At 39.1% G+C, this 19,641-nt stretch overlaps 2 protein-coding genes across 5 annotated transcripts in view; both read right to left on the bottom strand.

Moving 5' to 3' along the window:
• znf704 (zinc finger protein 704) overlaps window positions 1–1,659 on the bottom strand; it is a 53,108-nt gene extending 51,449 nt beyond the window's left edge. For 2 of the 3 annotated variants that reach the window (XM_084423686.1, XM_084423687.1), the window contains exon 1: window positions 803–1,373. In XM_084423686.1, the coding sequence (XP_084279812.1) occupies window positions 803–1,048 (246 nt within the window). In that variant the 5' untranslated portion in view covers window positions 1,049–1,373. Of the gene's footprint in view, window positions 1–802 lie in introns of all 3 variants that reach the window. The other variant, XM_084423685.1, reaches the window with a different exon arrangement.
• A 2,030-nt stretch (window positions 1,660–3,689) lies between these two features.
• Window positions 3,690–19,641, bottom strand: part of pag1 (phosphoprotein membrane anchor with glycosphingolipid microdomains 1) — a 57,303-nt gene continuing 41,351 nt past the window's right edge. The window contains exons 4-8 of one of the 2 annotated variants that reach the window (XM_084423607.1): window positions 18,981–19,029; window positions 13,567–13,663; window positions 11,269–11,795; window positions 6,530–6,586; window positions 3,690–6,388 (exon numbers count right to left, since the gene is read on the bottom strand). In XM_084423607.1, coding sequence (XP_084279733.1) covers window positions 6,071–6,388; window positions 6,530–6,586; window positions 11,269–11,795; window positions 13,567–13,663; window positions 18,981–19,029 — 1,048 coding nt within the window. In that variant the 3' untranslated portion in view covers window positions 3,690–6,070. Of the gene's footprint in view, window positions 6,389–6,529; window positions 6,587–11,268; window positions 11,796–13,551; window positions 13,664–18,980; window positions 19,030–19,641 lie in introns of both variants that reach the window. The other variant, XM_084423606.1, reaches the window with a different exon arrangement.

Raw genomic sequence — 19,641 nt, 5'->3', positions numbered from 1 at the left:
TGAATCATACAGAGAATCATTCGGAACAAATGACTCCCTCACTGAACTTGCGAGTCATTTTCTTTTTTTCGTTTATGTTCTAAATCGAAATATGTTTGCACAGTCGAGTTATATTGTAATAGATTTATGAATTAAAAAAATAAAAACAAGTTAAATGTCGAATGAGATCCACTTGTAAGATGGATTCGTGCTGAAAGGAGAACTTGGGTTAGACTGTAAGATGAGAGATTTTTCTCCAAATATTCTCACAAAATATTTATATTGCACAAATACAGTCTGAATCACTAACATCATCATTTTAGTTTTAAATCGTTTTAGCCCCGTTTTTATAACTAACAATTGCATAGTTTCATTCATAGTGAAGGTTAAAAAGTAAGCTATATGAGCTCAAATTGCATATTCAATTCATACGCCACTTCAATATGCAGCCTAACGTTACTTAGTCATTTGCAACTATTCCCATCTAACAATGAAAATTGTCCACATATATATAAAATAAAAAAAGTTTAATGTAATGGATTGTGAGCATGGACACCGGCGCTTCTGAACTACCATCTATATCGAGCAATTCTATAATTTGGAAAGCTAAAAAGTAATTGGCCCCTAAATGTTTCATTTGAGGGACCAATGACTCAGTAGTCATTTTAATACGTAGCTTCGTCCTCAGCATGATTACTGCAATATCCACTCTCACACATTATTTGGATCATCAAACAAACAATATCTCAATGCACTGTAAACAATACTGTGTGCGACAAGCAGCACAACAACAACAACAACAAGCCCATCTGACCACACACACCTTCAAGCTCGACTTCAGCGGTGCTTTCGCAGTCATCTGTGCAATCTCTTCCTCCGAGTACTCTTTCAAGCTCCCGTCTTGCATGAGCACCGTGTACACGTTGCGCCGATGGCCGGTTGAAGCATCTCTGTTGTCTTGTTTGACTGCCTGGATCACTCCCGTCAGCGGAGCCGCGTCTCCCGTTAAACCCGGCGCGTACACGCGGCTCCCAATGACAGAGCGCTTCACCAGCCGCCGCGTATGCATAGTTGATATATCAATGAAATGCGCAAATATAAGTACTTCGGTCGTTGCACAGCAATGTCGCTTTAAAAACAAGAAATGTCACGTTGACAAAACCCGAACGGACCGACCGTCATCATGGGCCGTACATGCGAATAATACGACAACATCACCACAGATCTGGACCGCATCCACATATTTCACCGGCGTGAGCGCGCATGTTCGGGACACGAAACCAATGAACCGTTACAATATGCAAATGAGCTACGCTTAATAACCTCTCCGTCCGACCGACCGGCAACCGATATCTTTCTTCTGTCGACCTGTTTGTTTTGCTTGCCGTTCCCTTAAAGCTGGCGGGTTGTGGTAAAACATGGAGCGGAGCACCCGTGTTGACTCGACAAACACGATGTATTTTTCACAATACACACCACGAACATTTATGTCATAAATCACCGAAGAGCGGCCAAACAGATATCGAATTAATATTATGATATTAATAAACGTCTCCAGTGCCGACTGTGCTGTTGTAATAACCCGTTTTTACCCCCCAGATTAGCGTAAATCCGGTTTCATGTGAGAAAGATTCCATTCCATAAAATCCATCCGGGTTTTCAAGAGCCACTGGCTGTACCGGCGGAATGTCGCCTGTAAACATGTGCACTCGCGCAGCCAGTGTGCGTTCTCATTGGCTCACGGCACACACGCCTCCACTCATTCGCGCTCGCTTTCTTCTGCAGTTTCCCTCCAAATACAAGCAACGGCCCGGGCGCTGCGATTAAAACAATGACCCAAGGATGGAGAGAAGACAGTCTTTGAGTAGTTATTAGTTAGGTAGGTTGGTCAGTGTGCATAACATTAATAATAGTGATGATGATAAAAACCTGTCAAAACCGGGTTATGAGTGTAATGTGAGGGTGTGTGACCCGGCGAGAATGATTGACAGGCGGTGGGGATTCCTGAGGGCCCTCAATGTTGTGACCTGTCATTAGTAACTTAGTCAATACAGTAGAATGACTGTTTAAATGCAAAATCAGTCACACTTGCCACATACCAAAACATAAACTTCTGTGACTCTTACCATAATGCAAATATTTAAAAGATTTGCTATGCTGAGGAAGGAAACGCTGTGGACATATTTCTATTTTTGACGTCTTAAAGGGAAAGATCACCCAAAAATGAGGATCTTATCATCAGTTAGTCTCATGTTGTTACAGATCTCTATGAATTCTTTTCTTCCATTGAACACAAAATGAGATGAGATGACAAAATAACAGCCTCTGTCACCATTCACTTGGTAAAGGATAAATTATGACAGAATGTTAATTTCTGGATGGACTATCTATCCCTCTATAATACATTCCTAAATGAAATGTAATGACATTTGATAAGTGACACTACTCTTTTCACATAACGTTTTTTGAGGAAGTGAGCATATTCGGAAACAGGGAATGACTTTAGGCTACCATTCAGACTAAATTCAGGATACTCCCTTAAAATGTAATGTCAGTGTAATACTATCAGCCACAAACTTCACAAACTTGAATTGAGGTGTTTACACTGAAATGAACTGCATTTCCCAAACAGGTATAGGCCTACTATACTAGCACTATATACTTACAATAAAGAGAGTCCTGTCTCTGTTCTCATTTGAACACATACTGATATAACTTTCCTTCAGACACATGGAAAATACCACTATCCCTCAATCCTTTTATTTCCAGTTCAAAAGGCTGTAATTTAATAGTTTATTCAAATGTTTACATTTAACTTTTATGCCATTTATGCATTTGCATTTACAGAGCATTCAGACTATATCAGCACATGATAAAAAAATTAAACTAGCAGTAATACAGATATTTAGATTTTCATTTAAAACATGTGGTAATAAACTATTATGTAAGTCTCTTTCTGTTCTTGATAACAGTGTAGTTTAAGGAATATGCTCCTCGTTGTCGTTTTTTGTCAAAATAGTAGAATTATTACAATGCCATCTCAACAAAGATTCTTACAGTTTTAGTTGTGCAATTTGTACCGATTACACTTCAGAAGTTATCCACCCTCTTTTGTGCACTATATTGCCTTAATTGGACATTTTTACCTTCGTGTCCCGTTAAACACGAACATGTACATGTTATTGCATGTGCTTGTCAGTGTGAGTTCTGAATTGATGGTAGCATTGATCATTTCTCAGTGTATATAATTACTGTGTGCTTGTGGGCATGATTCGTATATAACAAACTGTCTATAGGAATAACCCCTTAAGGAATGGCTGAAAAGATTTAATCTTTTAAGAAACAATTTATCCTTATGAAGAGAAAATAAAAAATCTATTCAGTGCTCTTGTTTGCCACCGCTCCCTTACTTGCATTGAAAATGAATGTTGCTTTGACCACAGATTCAATCAATAGCAGGCTGTGCAGTGAAATATGTTCCCTAATACCAGTGCACTGACACATTGCCTTATTGCACATTGTTTTTCTACACTTGAGAATTTAGTAGGATGTATCGACAGATTAAATATCAACAGATTATACTGTGTTTTTGCACTCTAAGGCAATATAAATGTCCTTGTCTTATTGAGATTGCATGTAAATATAGGGACAAATTATGTTAATGTTTATAGAAATCATTTGATGTGGATAAACAACCACATGCACACACATTTTATCAGTCCAGCATGACTATATTGTTTAAGAAGCAAATACCACCATACAAAGATTATGATGAAATAAACAAATGCAAAATTCATTCTTATTTACAACTAAATACACAGAACTTGGTTAAAGGGAGAAACAAAACATACAATGTTTCACCATGATATTAACTATAACAAGGATCTTCTCAATATGGAACCTGTACCAACACAATGTACCATTACAAGCAAACACGGACAACATCGGGACTCAATCCAGTCCTTATTTAAACCTCACATTAAAATAAGAATTCCAAACCAATACATATTCCTGCTATTAGCCTTTTGAATGTTAATAAACCTTGGCAGTCTTTCAATTTTCAAATTACAAATGTATCTAACACCATGTATTCCACTGACTCTTAAAGTTTCATTAGTTCCTCAATACAAACTATAAAATGTCCTCGTGCTGTCATATGAGAGCTGTTGCCAATTATTACAGAAGCATACTTAAACTGATATAATTTAACAGATCAAAATAGTCATTTGAATATGTACAAGTGTCTCTTGGCATGAAGTTGTCCCATGCGCTGTCTGGACACGCTATGCTTTTTGATTATACTGCTACATGAATGTAAAAGCAGATAAATGCATACCTGATCATAAAGTACATTTACTAAGCTGCCAGGCAAAGCTGCAGTGTGGCAGTACCATGATGTCTCTTTCCCCCTGTGCTTTTCATCCTTTTGAAATGTTGCGTACCTATTACATGTAAAAACCAAACAATATCTGAAATATATAATGTATCTGATACACTTAATCAATACAGCTGCGTCAATAAAACAAAAAATAATCACACACACATATTGATGCAACATAGCTCAATTACATCACAAATGGCAATTAGTGAACAACTGAACACCAGCAATAGATAATGGTCAACTTTTCATTAATACCCTTTTAGTACACTCATAAATGAGTGCTTAACTTTGCGTACCTTAAAGATCACTTCCTCACCTGAGCCTGTCAGTTGACACATTAATTATAAAACATGTTAAGCGGCTCAGAATGGTGGCTACATTTAAATGTTCTTCTTTTATATTTTGATATGCGTTACGTGAACGTCACTTGCATACTAGTAAAAACTAAATGCTCCAGCCGTTCTGAATGATTCAAATGAGTGTACTTCCTTAATGGACTGAGCTGAGAGGTCTGCAGTTGACTGTATCTGATTGGTTCTCTTTTTGGGGTTATATAAGGACACAACCCCGTCAGTTGCTCAACTAGTATCACGTGATAACGGGCAGGCAGAGTGCAGCTTACAGCAGGTGCGCTGTGCAAAAGCATGGAAACTACTAGTACACAATGAATAAAATATTTCTCATAAGACAACAGCCACTGGTGTGACTTTGCTTTGAAAAGTGGTGGGGATATGTGGGAAGGGGGTTACACAGATGTGCTGTTATGTCACAAAATAGTGAAAGCTTAGCTTCTGAATATTAATTAGGATATGCAAACATGATATTTGACTTTTCTAATAAGTAGTCTGTAATTTACTGATCAAGTGTGTAGTAGCGAATTTTTGAGTCAAATTTGAAAAGTCATTACCATTATAAGTGTCTTAAAATCATTTAAACTAATACATTTTACACATTGTTGCTAAGTTCTTGATGCAGCAGTCATTCTCGCTGTATATTCCTACATATGAATTCTGAATCTTTGGTCTAGCAAAAATGATTTCTTTCTATATGAGGGGTTTGGGGTTCTAATCCGCCCTAATGGAACTCTAACCATAATTACAGCTTTACATCAGTGGATATCAGGAGTGGGAACAAAATTGTTCGCAGTTTGTTTTGTGATTTCACTAGAACAGGAACGAGCCATAGAAAAATGATAGATTAGAGCACATATACTGGTATCTGAGCAGGCGTGTGTGCTGGAGAGAACATTGCTATCCTTGCTTTCAGGGACATTATTATAACAACACACTGAAAATCCCGCTTAACAACTGGAGATGCCACCTCTGTATTAGATACATCCCTATTGCAAGCTATTTCAGAAAGTGGTGTGGACAAAACTGGCCATGGCAAAAAGTGGTGGAGACATGTATGCCAATGAACACAGCCTCTATAGGGGCATCTCGGGTTTGTGGTACCCAATTATTCGCATGAATAGCATAACAAACCCTCTTCTGAGCGACTCTAGAGTGTTTCATTTCCTATGCTGGGTCACAGGTCTGAATGAACCCTTTCATTAATAATGTTCAAAAACAATGGGGTGCATAAAAGCTACACTGAAAAACATTCAATCAGGAAAGGTTAAGTGCATTATTCTCATGATACCACCCCAAATTCCACTTCTAAACCTCAGAGAAGTGAGTTCTCATTGTCTACGGTCCCTTAGATGGGTGGTCAGAGACGGGAGATGTCCCCGTTCAGACCCAGTTCCCCCAGGCTCTCATAGTCAGGTTCCCCGATCCCGTTGCCCTGATGAGCCTCTTCAGCCGATTTGGAGATCTTGATGGTCTCGTACGCAGGGTCTGCATTCTCTGTGAGCCCCTCTGGAGGCTGGGAGCCAAGAGCCATTGGGTAATCATCCCCAACTGTGGCATAAAGATCACTGGAAGTCGACTCCGGCACCATTCCCTTGATGTCTCCGATGCTGCTGTAGTCACTCTCTGTTTCCTTTACAGTATTCTTCACTACCACCTTGGAGTACATGTCTGATATCTGAAAATGGAAATGTAACACAGAATGAGACATCTTTACTTGGTTCAGGGTGATTTTAAAATGCAAATATTATTAATTGTTGGTAAAACCTAAGACTTCAAGTTGGTCTTTACAAGGCTTTGAGATGTTGATAGACCTTACCTCACTGTCCGGAGACACACTGTCCTGAAGCTCTGGAGTCATCACCGGGGAGTGTAACTGTAGGACAATGATTGAAACGAGACCATTAGTTAAAAACATATTTAATCAATTTTAACACACAGGAAATGCCTCACTTCAACTGACACATGCTAGTGTCAAGGACTGATTGATGCAAAAATGAAGCCACTCATTCATTACTTAAGAGTTACTGATTGAAATCAAATGTACAGTTCCTCTCCAAGCAAGAGCGGTTGTATATTTACAAAAGGAATCAATAACTGAGTCATTAATTAACAAAGTAAATCCTACAGAAGGTCAATAACGGACACCTTGGCTGTCGGAGAAGAATATCAATCCCTGTCTCAGTCACCTCACTGACAGAGAGACAACAGTCAAGTGGGACAATTTTGCTATAACCCCTCCAAGATTAATCCTAAACAATTTTAGCACCAATATTTCAAGCCTGTTTTGATGAAGCCACCTCAACCAGTGAACCTGAAGTATGTTTTGCTTTGATTATGATCATGCAAAATGAGCATCAGGAGCTAGCCAGATGTGCTTTGATATTGGTTTAATTAGCAAAGCAATTCATTTAATAGCCCATCCAAGTAGCTCTGCAAAGACCACCCTGACCTCATCACAACTAACAAATGTCTCTTACAATAAAGCGTATCTGCTAATTCACTCATGCCTTTGTCTCTGTCCAGCCTTCTATATTAATTAAAGTGCCTCTTCCATTGATTTGCACATATAACAAATTAACAATCATCAGCATTTAAAAACACTGCAACGTCATCACACATGAATGGATATCAATGGACTGCACATGCACATTTGCTGGACCAAACTTAAAATATTTGCTTTTAAGAAAACATTTATGGGACAGTTCATACCAGATTTTGTTGCTGATTTGAAGTTTAGCAAGCAGTTTCAATACTTCCCTATTCAGGCAGATTGGAGTTAGATTTGCTTGACTGAAATAGCTGCCTGGAGGCGTTGCAAATATGGCTGCCAAGTGAACTGGCTTTCCTTGAAAGGGACTATATCCATAAACACCTGCGTAGATACCTGAGGTGGATCAAACCTTAGCCAAATTTTGTATAGTTCTGAGGTGATATGCAATGACTTGTGGGTAACTTCCCTATTGATCTCCATTTGTAGTGCCCTTCAGACTGAACACATACGTTCCACTGAATACCCCAATGGTCAAACACCATGTGAAGTTCACATTGGAAGATACCCTGAGTGTGACAGGATGCTGACAGTACAGCCAGGGCATGAGGCAACGGCCTGTAGCGCTGCACTCAATGGTGTCCATTATTATTTACTGTCACGCAAATGTCAGCATGTGCCCACGCATCCTTTGACAGGCAACAGCACTAACAATAAAAGTCCTTCCCTTCAGCAGGAGACTTCTGAGTGTTGATGTGCTGAAATCACAGTTTATCAAAGACAGCTGCCCTCAGTCCATCACGCTAGCATAGTGATAGTGGTACCAATGCATAATGACACAAATGGCGCTCCGCTCAAGCCAGGTTTGCGTGCTTCACTCAAATAACCAAGCATGCTGTCCACACCGTAAACTAATGAGGCAACGTGTCCGATGTGCGTACATGTGTTACAGCATGCGCTTGTCAGTTTGGGCATCCCAGCATTAACTGACTGATTTTCTTTTCAAACACAGACTGATGTACCTGTAAACACATGCTTTGCCGTCTCATTCATCATGGGGGTGAGCTGTCAGGTAGTGGACATCTGGAACGCTCTGATCCCTATACGCATATGTTAGCACAAACGTGACCGATAAGACGAATCACTGCTACCCCATTACATGTCTACATCAAGCCACGGCAAATGGGATATGGAATGACAGGTGTCAAGTTTAAACCCCCAGTGTAGTAGGAGAAGGGTACAAACAGTTTCTCGAAATGATCAAGAGGATAATAGAGTAAACCACTTATTTTACTGAGTATTGGAGAGGACACTTTACCACAAACGGTTCAGGTAAGTGACTCACCATCTGACATCTACAGATTCACTAAAGCCCCTTTCCACTGCCAGAGGGCCAGTGCCAGATCCAGTGGCCAATCTGGAACCATTACACACATTTCTGCTGCAGAAAGGTTGGGAAAAATTGGCTCTGCACTGGCCCCGGCCCCTACAATCTGCTGGTTTCGAATCAGGAACCAGAAGCCAGAAGCCCGAGGGCTGGAAAGTTTTTGAAACAACTCACTTTTGGCAAGTCTGATGCAAAGCAAAACTTGATTGCTCACTGTTAGCATTGGTTCAGTTGGTGAACATCCCGTTCCTATATAAGTCACGTCGCATCTGACACTTTATTTCTCAATCCGACATTGACTAAAATGATTTCGTTTACAAATATCAAATGTGAGTACTGATTGCTTGATTGGAGTTTTATTCATTATAAAATCGGATCGAAGCAGTTTTGATGTTAAAGTATGTTCTCAAATATTGTAAACGAAGACTCATAATGCATTCATAAACAAAGAAGTCATAATGTAGCTCAGCTCAAGTCAGTGGAAGCGTGGGTCAGTTTAGGTTGGAGTTTTCCAGATCTCTGGCCGAGCATGAGCACCATTAGCTCATGAGAACAACCAACTAGCACCATTTTTGGTGGAAAAGACATACAATTGATATTGTACAAGTACAAAGGAAGCAGAAATACAGGGCAAAAAAAAAAAAAGCTTGAAATGAGAACAACAAAAGGAGAGAGAGAGAGCAAAAGAGAGAGACTGACAGAGCGAGAGTGCATGAGGGAGTGATGAACAAAAGAGGTGCGGAGCGTCCTCGACTGGCGACAGTGGCGTGTGGCTGTAGTGGATGCTTACGTCGTGTGCAGACATTGACTGCAGGCACAACAGCAGCCTCTCTGCTCACCTCTACAGATGGCTTCATTTGTATGCTACAGGCGCATGTACACATATCACTGTCAACCAGAGCACATATCCTAAAAGATTGTAATTAAACTGGAAACACACTGTTCTCTATTGTTCTCTTGTGGTCTCTAAGTTTAGCTTGCACTAGAGAATGTTAGTGCAGTCCTTTTTGGTCTGTTTCTGAGAATATTCTTCTTTGTTCTCATGTTATACTTCTTTGTTATACGTGTGAAGGGTTGCATCATTCCTGAGTGAGAAAGAAAAGCTCTTGCTAAAGGAAGTGATTACTGCAGGAGAGCAACTGATGCTGTTAACTCGCTATTTAACACCTTAGTGAAACTTACAACAATAGCCTACTGTGGTGGTACCATGGTAATCCCATGATACTATGGTACTGTAAAATGTATCATGTACTGAATAATTGCCATATTCATTTACCATGAGATTTACATGCTACACCAGGGATGTCCAATCATGCTCCTGGAAGGCCATTAGTTCTTAGCATCAACCCTTATTAAACACCTAAGCCAGCTAATCAAGATTATCTTCATCTTTTTACCATTTACAACCAGCGATAAGGTGCAATACCGCCAACTACTATGTTGGAATGTCGACCAGTTAACCTGTTGCAAGAGTATTTACAATATTTTTATCTGGGTAGTATTAACACAATATCAATATTTCAATTTTTTAAAATCAAGGTTATCGTCAACACCAGTATATTGTGACTATTCCCTACCATATACTGTAGTAAGCAAAATGTGGTACTGAAAAAGGTATCCAATGGATTCTTTATTATTCATAAAAGGCGGGGAAGTGACATAACTGAAGTTGTAGTCACATGTCAATGGTGGGCGTAGTACAGCAGGACGTCGCAAAGTAAGTTTTTCATGCTATGTAGTACATAGTCTGACACTACGTAATTTTGGACGCAGTGACTAGAAACTTCTAAGCAAGTATGTTAGAGCTAAACCCAACAGGAAGGTCCCCTTTGAGAAGGATTGGACACTCCTAAGCTACCCCCAAGGTACCAGGGGTACCAAATTACTGGTACTTTGGTAAGTTGATACCCATAGACTGTAAAAAAATATGGACGTTGTGTCCGTGACGTCAACCGGAGGTTTCTGAAGAGCATTTTTTAAAGCCCAAAGTGGGCGGAGCCGGCCGTCGCCATCTTGGCAACATGTCATCGCCTGTCACTCCTGGATAACAGAAAATCGGCAAAGAGGCGGGATTAGCTGAGGTGACGTGATGGCTAAAAGACAGCAGGCAAACAGCTAGTAGTGTCAGCAGTGGCAATCCACCTGTCACTCAAGTGGCCATGCCCTTAATTATGCAGAACTTTAAGGCTTAATATAATTAGTTATAAAAAAATTCACCCCCCTCACAGTTGTCACGAAGGGCAAAATTAGCTATATAGACCAAAACCACTTTTTCTACCAGGCTGTAAACATATTTTTTCTGCTGTAAAGTTGGGCATATTAACATGGGGGGTATATGGGATTGACACTCTTTTGGAGCCTGTCTCTAGCGGCCAGTCGATGAATTGCAGTTTAAGTCACTTCCGTGTTAGTCTTCAAGAGAGAGATTGGAAGGTTGCCGCGTGGTTGATACTAAAATGTAAAAAATGTTATGATAACATTCTTGAAATACTGGTAGTAGAGTTTCAAAACCGGTAAATCCAGTACCAGTACAGTTTCTGCCAGGCAAAACAGGTGCAGGTACGTTATACATTGCAGTAATGTGGATGCATGCATTGAACTTTTTGTTACTTTTTTGTTAGAATGAACTCTACAGGACAACAATGGTACTTTTATAAGAAAAACGGTTTGGTAGCCCCACCTGTCCATTTGGAATCTGCTGGTTGTCATTCTCATCCAGTACTTTATTTGGTATGGGAGGTGGTTTTTCTTCCTCAGGATCTGCGTACGCCACAATGGTGGCAGAGCGCCTGGCCTCCAGGTCAGTGCTGTAGCGGCTCTTCTTGCTGAGGTTGACGGAGGCGTACTCGACACCATTGGGCAGCATGGTGTGGTCTGGTGTAGCAGGGCTTGGGTGGCCGTTGAAAAGAGGCGCAGGCGGTTCCTCTGGGCTTAGTGTACCGTTGGGTAGGCCAATGTCCTTGAGCTCTTTCACTGTCTCGTACAGACAGTCCTCGACACTGACATCACGGGAGGCGCATTCCTTCACCACCTCATATGTGCCCTCTCCTGAGGCAACTTGAGCATCGACCACAGCTGCTGCGTTATCGGTGGGTGGAATGCTGGGTAATTCACGATCCTGGTGATACTTAGAGGATCTGAGCTCTGATTGGCTGGACAGCATGTCTTCTGAAGGCTGGGGACTTGTGTCCATTGTGTCCGTGAGTACTGAGGAAAAAGGTAAGGGGAAAGAGTGTGAATATCTGTTACACAGGGGTTCCTATGCAGTTTGGAAAAGTATGGAATTTAATTTGAGTAATTTCCAGGTCTGGAAAAGTATGGATAAAACAGCTTGTGAACCAGGGGTGCCCAATCCGGTTCCTGGAGATCTACCTTCCAGCAAAGTTCAGCTTCAGTCTTGATCAAACACAACTGAAGCATTAATTAACAAAATTAAAGACAGGCGTGTTGGATTGGATCTGAAATCTTTATGTCGGTAGATCTCCTGGAATGGGATTGTGCACCCCTGTTGTAAATAATATACCATGTAATGTTATATTTACCTCAGAAAAGCCATTCAATGACCATAAACTTGATAGGTAGTTAGAAAAATGTAACTCTAGAGAGGAGCATTTTGCTAAATATATGCACTATTTTGCATATTTATTGTGTTTTTACTTTACATGTTCTGTAATATTTAATGTATGTAAAAATATAGAATTTTCGATACATATCGATACTGAAATATCTGAAACGCTTCCAACACTGTATCTATTTCCCACAGAATAGATACAGGATACCAGCTGCTCTTTCTCTCTCTCTCATCTCTCCGACAGCGAGTTACACATAAACCTGCCTTCCTTCACTCTCTCGCTTCATTTGCTCCGGATGAATATTGTTGCTGTTACAGAGCTTGAATTTCGGCGTGGGATTGCGTTAATTGCACATAATTTAACTAATTCCCTCAGATTTTATGCTCACACCCAAAATACACATAAAGCCGCCTCTCAGTACTAAATTGAGTTCTTTATCGCTGCTCTTTGTGTTTAAAAAGACAAATACACACAAAATAATGTCAAATTGGCGAGTAAACAGTCAGTTATGTTTTAAGTGTACGTAAACAGTTGAGAAAGAAAACGCATATTTAACAGTATAATAGATCCGTGCGTGAGGTCTTAAAGTGACAGCAGCCTAATATATCTGATGCCAAATTATGAGATGATATTTAAAATATCTATATGGCAGTTTTTTGCTGGGGGGCGAAAATGCTGAGTGACTAACTTTGGAAAACCACCATAACCTGTACTATTATAGTAATGTACTGGGGTTCCCATAGTATACAAATCAAATTTTCTTCCTTGAAAATTTGCCATGTACTGTATCTGATACATATCGCAATTAATCAATGTGGAATGGAACTTGATCAAAATCAGAGTTGAATTGAATCGCATGCTTGAGAATCTAAATCAAATTGTGAAATTTGTCAATACACAACCCTACATGTGGAGTGTTTTCATGGTAAAGGTTTAGTGATTGTTTTATTGTCGAATATGACTGACTGAATCATACCATAAGCAAGTCTCTTTTGAACTTAACTAATTGAATGTGCGTGTGCCACTCAAACAATCAACAGATAAAGAGGCAAACGATCATCTACTGTAAATCAGACTGTATTTTGCTGTTTGGTGATCGTGCAACATCAACCCACATTTACAGTATCAAAGTCATGTGTCAGAGGTACATATATGCAAGCTTTTTAGGTTTCTTCTCATCATGCAAGCGCACGTTATCACTTTGAGAAAACAATGAAAAACAGAGAAGATAAAAATATTTACAGATGACTGTCCTATTTACCGAAAATAATGCTGTGTGAACCATTTAAGTTAAATACGGTCTAAGAATCGTTTGGAAGGAGGTCTGGAAAAGTATGGAATTTTGATATGGAAAATGTGTAGGAACCCTGGTTATAGTCAGTGAGACGTACATGGAGAACTGTTACCTGTACCACTTGTAAGAGGCCCATTATGGGAGCTGCTGACTGCCAAGTCAGTTCCATGACTTTCTATTGACTGACTACATGTTTCCTTTTCTGACACCTGTAGAGAAACAGGATAGAAATGTTAATATGCACTATTTGTGAAATAAACAGTATTCATTGATGCAATCACTATTCAGACAGCATGCAAAAGCAGGGTCGTCACATATGCACATTCTGATTTTAATTCTGTCACAGAATCAGTTCTAATAATATTGCCTGAATGTAAAATGTGTTATATCCGTGTAACATAATTTGTCGCGTATGATATGCTAACGTACATAGCTTAACTCTGTGAAACTGGTAGGGGTGCAAGGATTTAAATTGTAAAATTGGGTCATGGACCAAAAAACATTATCTGAAAACCCCTGCTATAAAGAGACAAGAGACAAAGACACTTGGATTGGGCTCTTTGTTTTCATCTTTTAACCCATAGCAAAAACACCATGCAGTAGCTCTGTGGGACCACCTAGTGGCAGCCCATTGAAAATGCCTGTTGCCAGGGCAATGAAGTCCTTCAGATACAGAAGGTTAAAGCTGAGAGCCACTCAGATTGTCACAGCAAGACAAAGACCCCATTTAACCTGTCAGGCTGTGACAGACACCGCCATTTAAATGAAGCCTTACTCAATATATCGACAGGCAAGATGTGCATTATCATGCAAAGGTTAGCCTTCAGATATCCATCAAAACTAAAGAGGTTTACAGTGTTAACAGAGAGATAATGTCAGGCAATTGCTTAAGCATTTCACAATCGTTAATACTCACTTTATATTATACAGAGGATCTCAACCTTGAGGTCACAACCCCATTTGTTTTTTATTAATTTTAGTTTATTGACGACACCCATATCTGACCACCCGTAGCTCCTCTTGAGCGTAAAATATAATTTCAACTACATTGTGAACTAGATGAAATGTTTATTAAAAATTTAGTTTTTACAGTTAATTAAACTATTAACTGCTCACATTTAACTTAAAATAAATAAATTACAATTAATTAAATGGCATTTGTCTGATTAAAGGTTAAGAGTCGGTAAGATTTTTTTGTGTTCTTTAGAGCTGTCTCTTTCGCTCACCAGGGATGCATGTAATTGATCAAAAATACAGTAAAAACAGTAATACTGTGAAATATAATTACAATGTAAAATAACATTTTATATTTGAATACATTTAAAAACGCTCTAAAAAAAACATTTTTCAAGATTTACGAATTTCAATTAATAGTAAAATTCCACCAATCCTTACATAGGATTCATATTATGAATTAAAAATTGAGTAAAAAACTAGAGCTTAATAAAACATTTTGTGTGAATCTTAAACTTAAATTTAAACATATTTTCATATATACAGTGGGTACGGAAAGTATTCAGACCCCCTTACATTTTTCACTCTTTGTTATATTGCAGCCATTTGCTAAAATCATTTAAGTTCATTTTTTTTCCTCATTATTGTACACACAGCACCCCATATTGACAGAAAAACACAGAATTGTTGACATTTTTGCACATTTATTAAAAAAGAAAAACTGAAATATCACATGGTCCTAAGTATTCAGACCCTTTGCTCAGTATTTAGTAGAAGCACCCTTTTGATCTAATACAGCCATGAGTCTTTTTGGGAAAGATGCAACAAGTTTTTCACACCTGGATTTGGGTATCCTCTGCCATTCCTCCTTGCAGATCCTCTCCAGTTCTGTCAGTTTGGATGGTAAACGTTGGTGGACAGCCATTTTCAGGTCTCTCCAGAGATGCTCAATTGGGTTTAAGTCAGGGCTCTGGCTGGGCCATTCAAGAACAGTCACGGAGTTGTTGTGAAGACACTCCTTCGTTATTTTAGCTGTGTGCTTAGGGTCATTGTCTTGTTGGAAGGTGAACCTTCGGCCCAGTCTGAGGTCCAGAGCACTCTGGAGAAGGTTTTCGTCCAGGATCTCCCAGTACTTGGCCGGATTCATCTTTAAGTATTCAGACCCTTTGTTGTGACACTCGTATATTTAACTCAGGTGCTGTCCATTTCTTCTGATCATCCTTGAGATGGTTCTACACCTTCATTTGAGTCCAGCTGTGTTTGATTATACTGATTGGACTTGATTAGGAAAGCCACACACCTGTCTATATAAGACCTTACAGCTCACAGTGCATGTCAGAGCAAATGAGAATCATGAGGTCAAAGGAACTGCCTGAAGAGCTCAGAGACAGAATTGTGGCAAGGCACAGATCTGGCCAAGGTTACAAAAAAAATTCTGCTGCACTTAAGGTTCCTAAGAGCACAGCGGCCTTCATAATCCTTAAATGGAAGACGTTTGGGACGACCAGAACCCTTCCTAGAGCTGGCCGTCCGGCCAAACTGAGCTATCGGGGGAGAAGAGCCTTGGTGAGAGAGGTAAAGAAGAACCCAAAGATCACTGTGGCTGAGCTCCAGAGATGCAGTCAGGAGATGGGAGAAAGTTGTAGTAAGTCAACCATCACTGCAGCCATCCACCAGTCAGGGCTTTATGGCAGAGTGGCCCGACGGAAGCCTCTCCTCAGTGCAAGACACATGAAAGCACACCTGAAGGACTCCAAGATGGTGATAAATAAGATTCTCTGGTCTGATGAGACCAAGATAGAACTTTTTGGCCTTAATTCTAAGCGGTATGTGTGGAGAAAACCAGGCACTGCTCATCACCTGTCCAATACAGTCTCAACAGTGAAGCATGGTGGTGGAAGCATCATGCTGTGGGGGTGTTTTTCAGCTGCAGGGACAGGACGACTGGTTGCAATCGAGGGAAAGATAAATGCAGCCAAGTACAGGGATATCCTGGACGAAAACCTTCTCCAGAGTGCTCTGGACCTCAGACTGGGCCGAAGGTTCACCTTCCAACAAGACAATGACCCTAAGCACACAGCTAAAATAACGAAGGAGTGGCTTCACAACAACTCCGTGACTGTTCTTGAATGGCCCAGCCAGAGCCCTGACTTAAACCCAATTGAGCATCTCTGGAGAGACCTGAAAATGGCTGTCCACCAATGTTTACCATCCAAACTGACAGAACTGGAGAGGATCTGCAAGGAGGAATGGCAGAGGATACCCAAATCCAGGTGTGAATAACTTGTTGCATCTTTCCCAAAAAGACTCATGGCTGTATTAGATCAAAAGGGTGCTTCTACTAAATACTGAGCAAAGGGTCTGAATACTTAGGACCATGTGATATTTCAGTTTTTCCTTTTTAATAAATGTGCAAAAATGTCAACAATTCTGTGTTTTTCTGTCAATATGGGGTGCTGTGTGTACAATAATGAGGAAAAAAAATGAACTTAAATGATTTTAGCAAATGGCTGCAATATAACAAAGAGTGAAAAATTTAAGGGGGTCTGAATACTTTCCGTACCCACTGTATATATATATATATATATTAAATTTCATGAATACGAATCACATAAACGAAATGGTCCATTCCCTTGTTCCATTAAGATTTATACAAAATGTTTTATTAAGCTCTAGTTTTTTTTTTTTTTGCTCATTTAAAATTCTTAATATGAATAATATGTAAAGATTTTTCAATTCAATTTGATGGGATTTTACTTAATTTAAATGCATAAATCTTTTTTTGAGTGTGTAATTTATTCCTGTGATGGCAAAGCTGAATTTTCAGCATCATTACTCCAGTCTTCATTCAGTGTCACATGATCCTTCAGAAATCATTCTAATATTCTGATTTGCTGCTCAGGTGACGACTGTTTAAAACTGTTTGTGCTGCTTAATATTTTTGTGAAAACTGTGATACTTTCCCCCGCCAATATCATTAAAAAGAATATAATTTATTTGAAACTTAAATTAAATTTATTTGAATTTAAATGTACCCTTGCTAAGTAAAAGTAATAATTCATCTTTACAAAAACTGACCCCAAAGTTTTGAATGGCAGTGTATATTTACCATTTCTAACCCTTGGGACATTTGTAAAACTTAAAACTTTATTTAACTATCTTGATTAAAACAAAACAAAAATTTAATTTATTTTGCAATTTCTGTTTAAGGCAGTACAATTGTTTGCACTCAGCTATTTGACATCCAAAGTATCTAAAAGACGACATGCTTTGGTTGCTGCAAGTGGTGGTTTATCTCTTTTCCAATGCGTGGCAGGTTGCCCATTGAGTTTTATAGTTCGCCCACCTCTTTTCACAACTACAACCCAGTTCCCAAATGATTTGTTAAAGTTCTTGTCAGTCAACAACAATTAAACTGACTAAGTAGTAAAATGTGTTGTTATTCCTCATGTAAGGTCTTGGGTCAAATAGACCCCAAAGCAACTTCGGCATCTCTGAAAAATATGCTAATTGCATTTTTTAGAAGAATTCAAAAACATGCAAATCTTGTTACAGAGCCTGTACACATTTTCACCCAATCGGTGATGTCTGGGGGCCTTTTGATCCCACACAAAAACATTGATGAAATATACACATAACAGGAGGGTTAAGAACATAATTGCACCTGTGAAATCCAAAATGAGTAAAAAAGGTTGCGAACCCCTGATATACAGTAGTTTCTGTTGTACTGTGCGCATTATCAATGGCTGTCATTAATCATTTGCATGAAGGCCACAAAGTTTAGATATTTTTACAGCTTTCATGGTTCTGATATTCTAGTGCACAGCATGCAAATGTAGCAGTTAATGATAAAGTTGAGGTAAACACAACCTGATGAACATTATAATAAACATAAATCAACATCTGGCTGTGAAGTGGCCCCATGATCCATGTGTTCATTGAATGTATGTGCTTCAGAAGCCTTCACAGTCAGTCAACAAGCCATGAACACATGCTTGCCCCTCATTTAATGACAGTTACAATGAACAATTCAAGCATAACACAATCCCACAGACCCTGCCTATACAGCTGTTTATGTGTAAATGCATGTGTGTGTGTGTTTTAGCAGTCAATTATGCCCTCAGTAGGTCACACTAATCTTCTGATTGCTAAACATCTCCTGAACTCTTGAACTCTTTCCTCGGATGATAATTTCACACAAGACACCCAGTCAGACGCAACAGAGCCAGAGATAAAGGCGACTCATGCATGAAGTTTCTCATCTCCCTGCGGTCAAACAAAAATGTTAATCTGTCTGCTTCATGCTTTTCCTCCCACAAAACCCAGGCCTCACAATGACCGTCCATTCTCCTCTCCGTTCTCCCGACTTTACCAGGCCCTCAAGCACAGCGGTCACACATTCTCATGGCTTAAACACTCTAAAGATGGTTCGCGTAATCACGGGACTCTGTGTAATTGAAAACGCCTTTTGAAATTAAAAACGGGGACATTGTATGGCTCTGTTTGAGCCGCAGTGAGGCAGCACAGGCTAAAATCTCTTGGATGAAAAGGATCGTGGTAGCACATGCTTACCCCATTCATCAGGTTTTCATGGTCTCCTGGCGGCCCCCCTTTTTTCTGCCTGTGGAGTCAGAGGGAGAGCATTACTGAGAAATTTTGATTAAGTCTGTAGATTTGGCTGTGTTCTCTGAATCATTCAACATCGAATTCCAAGATGCAAACTAAGCCTTGTTCTAGACAACAAAGCATTTAAAATCACATTTAATATAGTACCGAATCAAGGATTAAGGTTTATCTGTTGCAAGGGAAACCACCACTGGGAGTTTGCTGCTGGTTAAAATAAAATAGAAAAATATTTAATAGGAAAATATTTATACATTTTATATCTTACTATTATATTAAAATATTTATTAATAATAAATATTATTATTATCGTTCAGACTGATCTTGTCAAGAAATGCATGACCAGGCCAATTTTTAATTCACTATTTTATTTTACTTTTTGAGATAATACTTAAAATACAAATCCATATATATATATATATATATATATATACATATATATATACTGTATATATATATATATATATACATACATATATATATATATATATATACATATATATATACATATATATACATATATATATATATATATATATATCAAAACACGTTTTCAGTAAATATTGTGTAAAATTGGTTAATTTGCATATTTTTGCACAACTCATTTGCA

Source organism: Rutilus rutilus (genome assembly GCF_951802725.1).
Source record: "Rutilus rutilus genome assembly, chromosome: 11".
In the NCBI taxonomy this organism is placed as follows: domain Eukaryota; kingdom Metazoa; phylum Chordata; class Actinopteri; order Cypriniformes; family Leuciscidae; genus Rutilus; species Rutilus rutilus.
The sequence above is the reverse complement of the archived record's forward strand: the minus strand, read 5'-3'. Positions and strand labels throughout refer to the sequence as shown.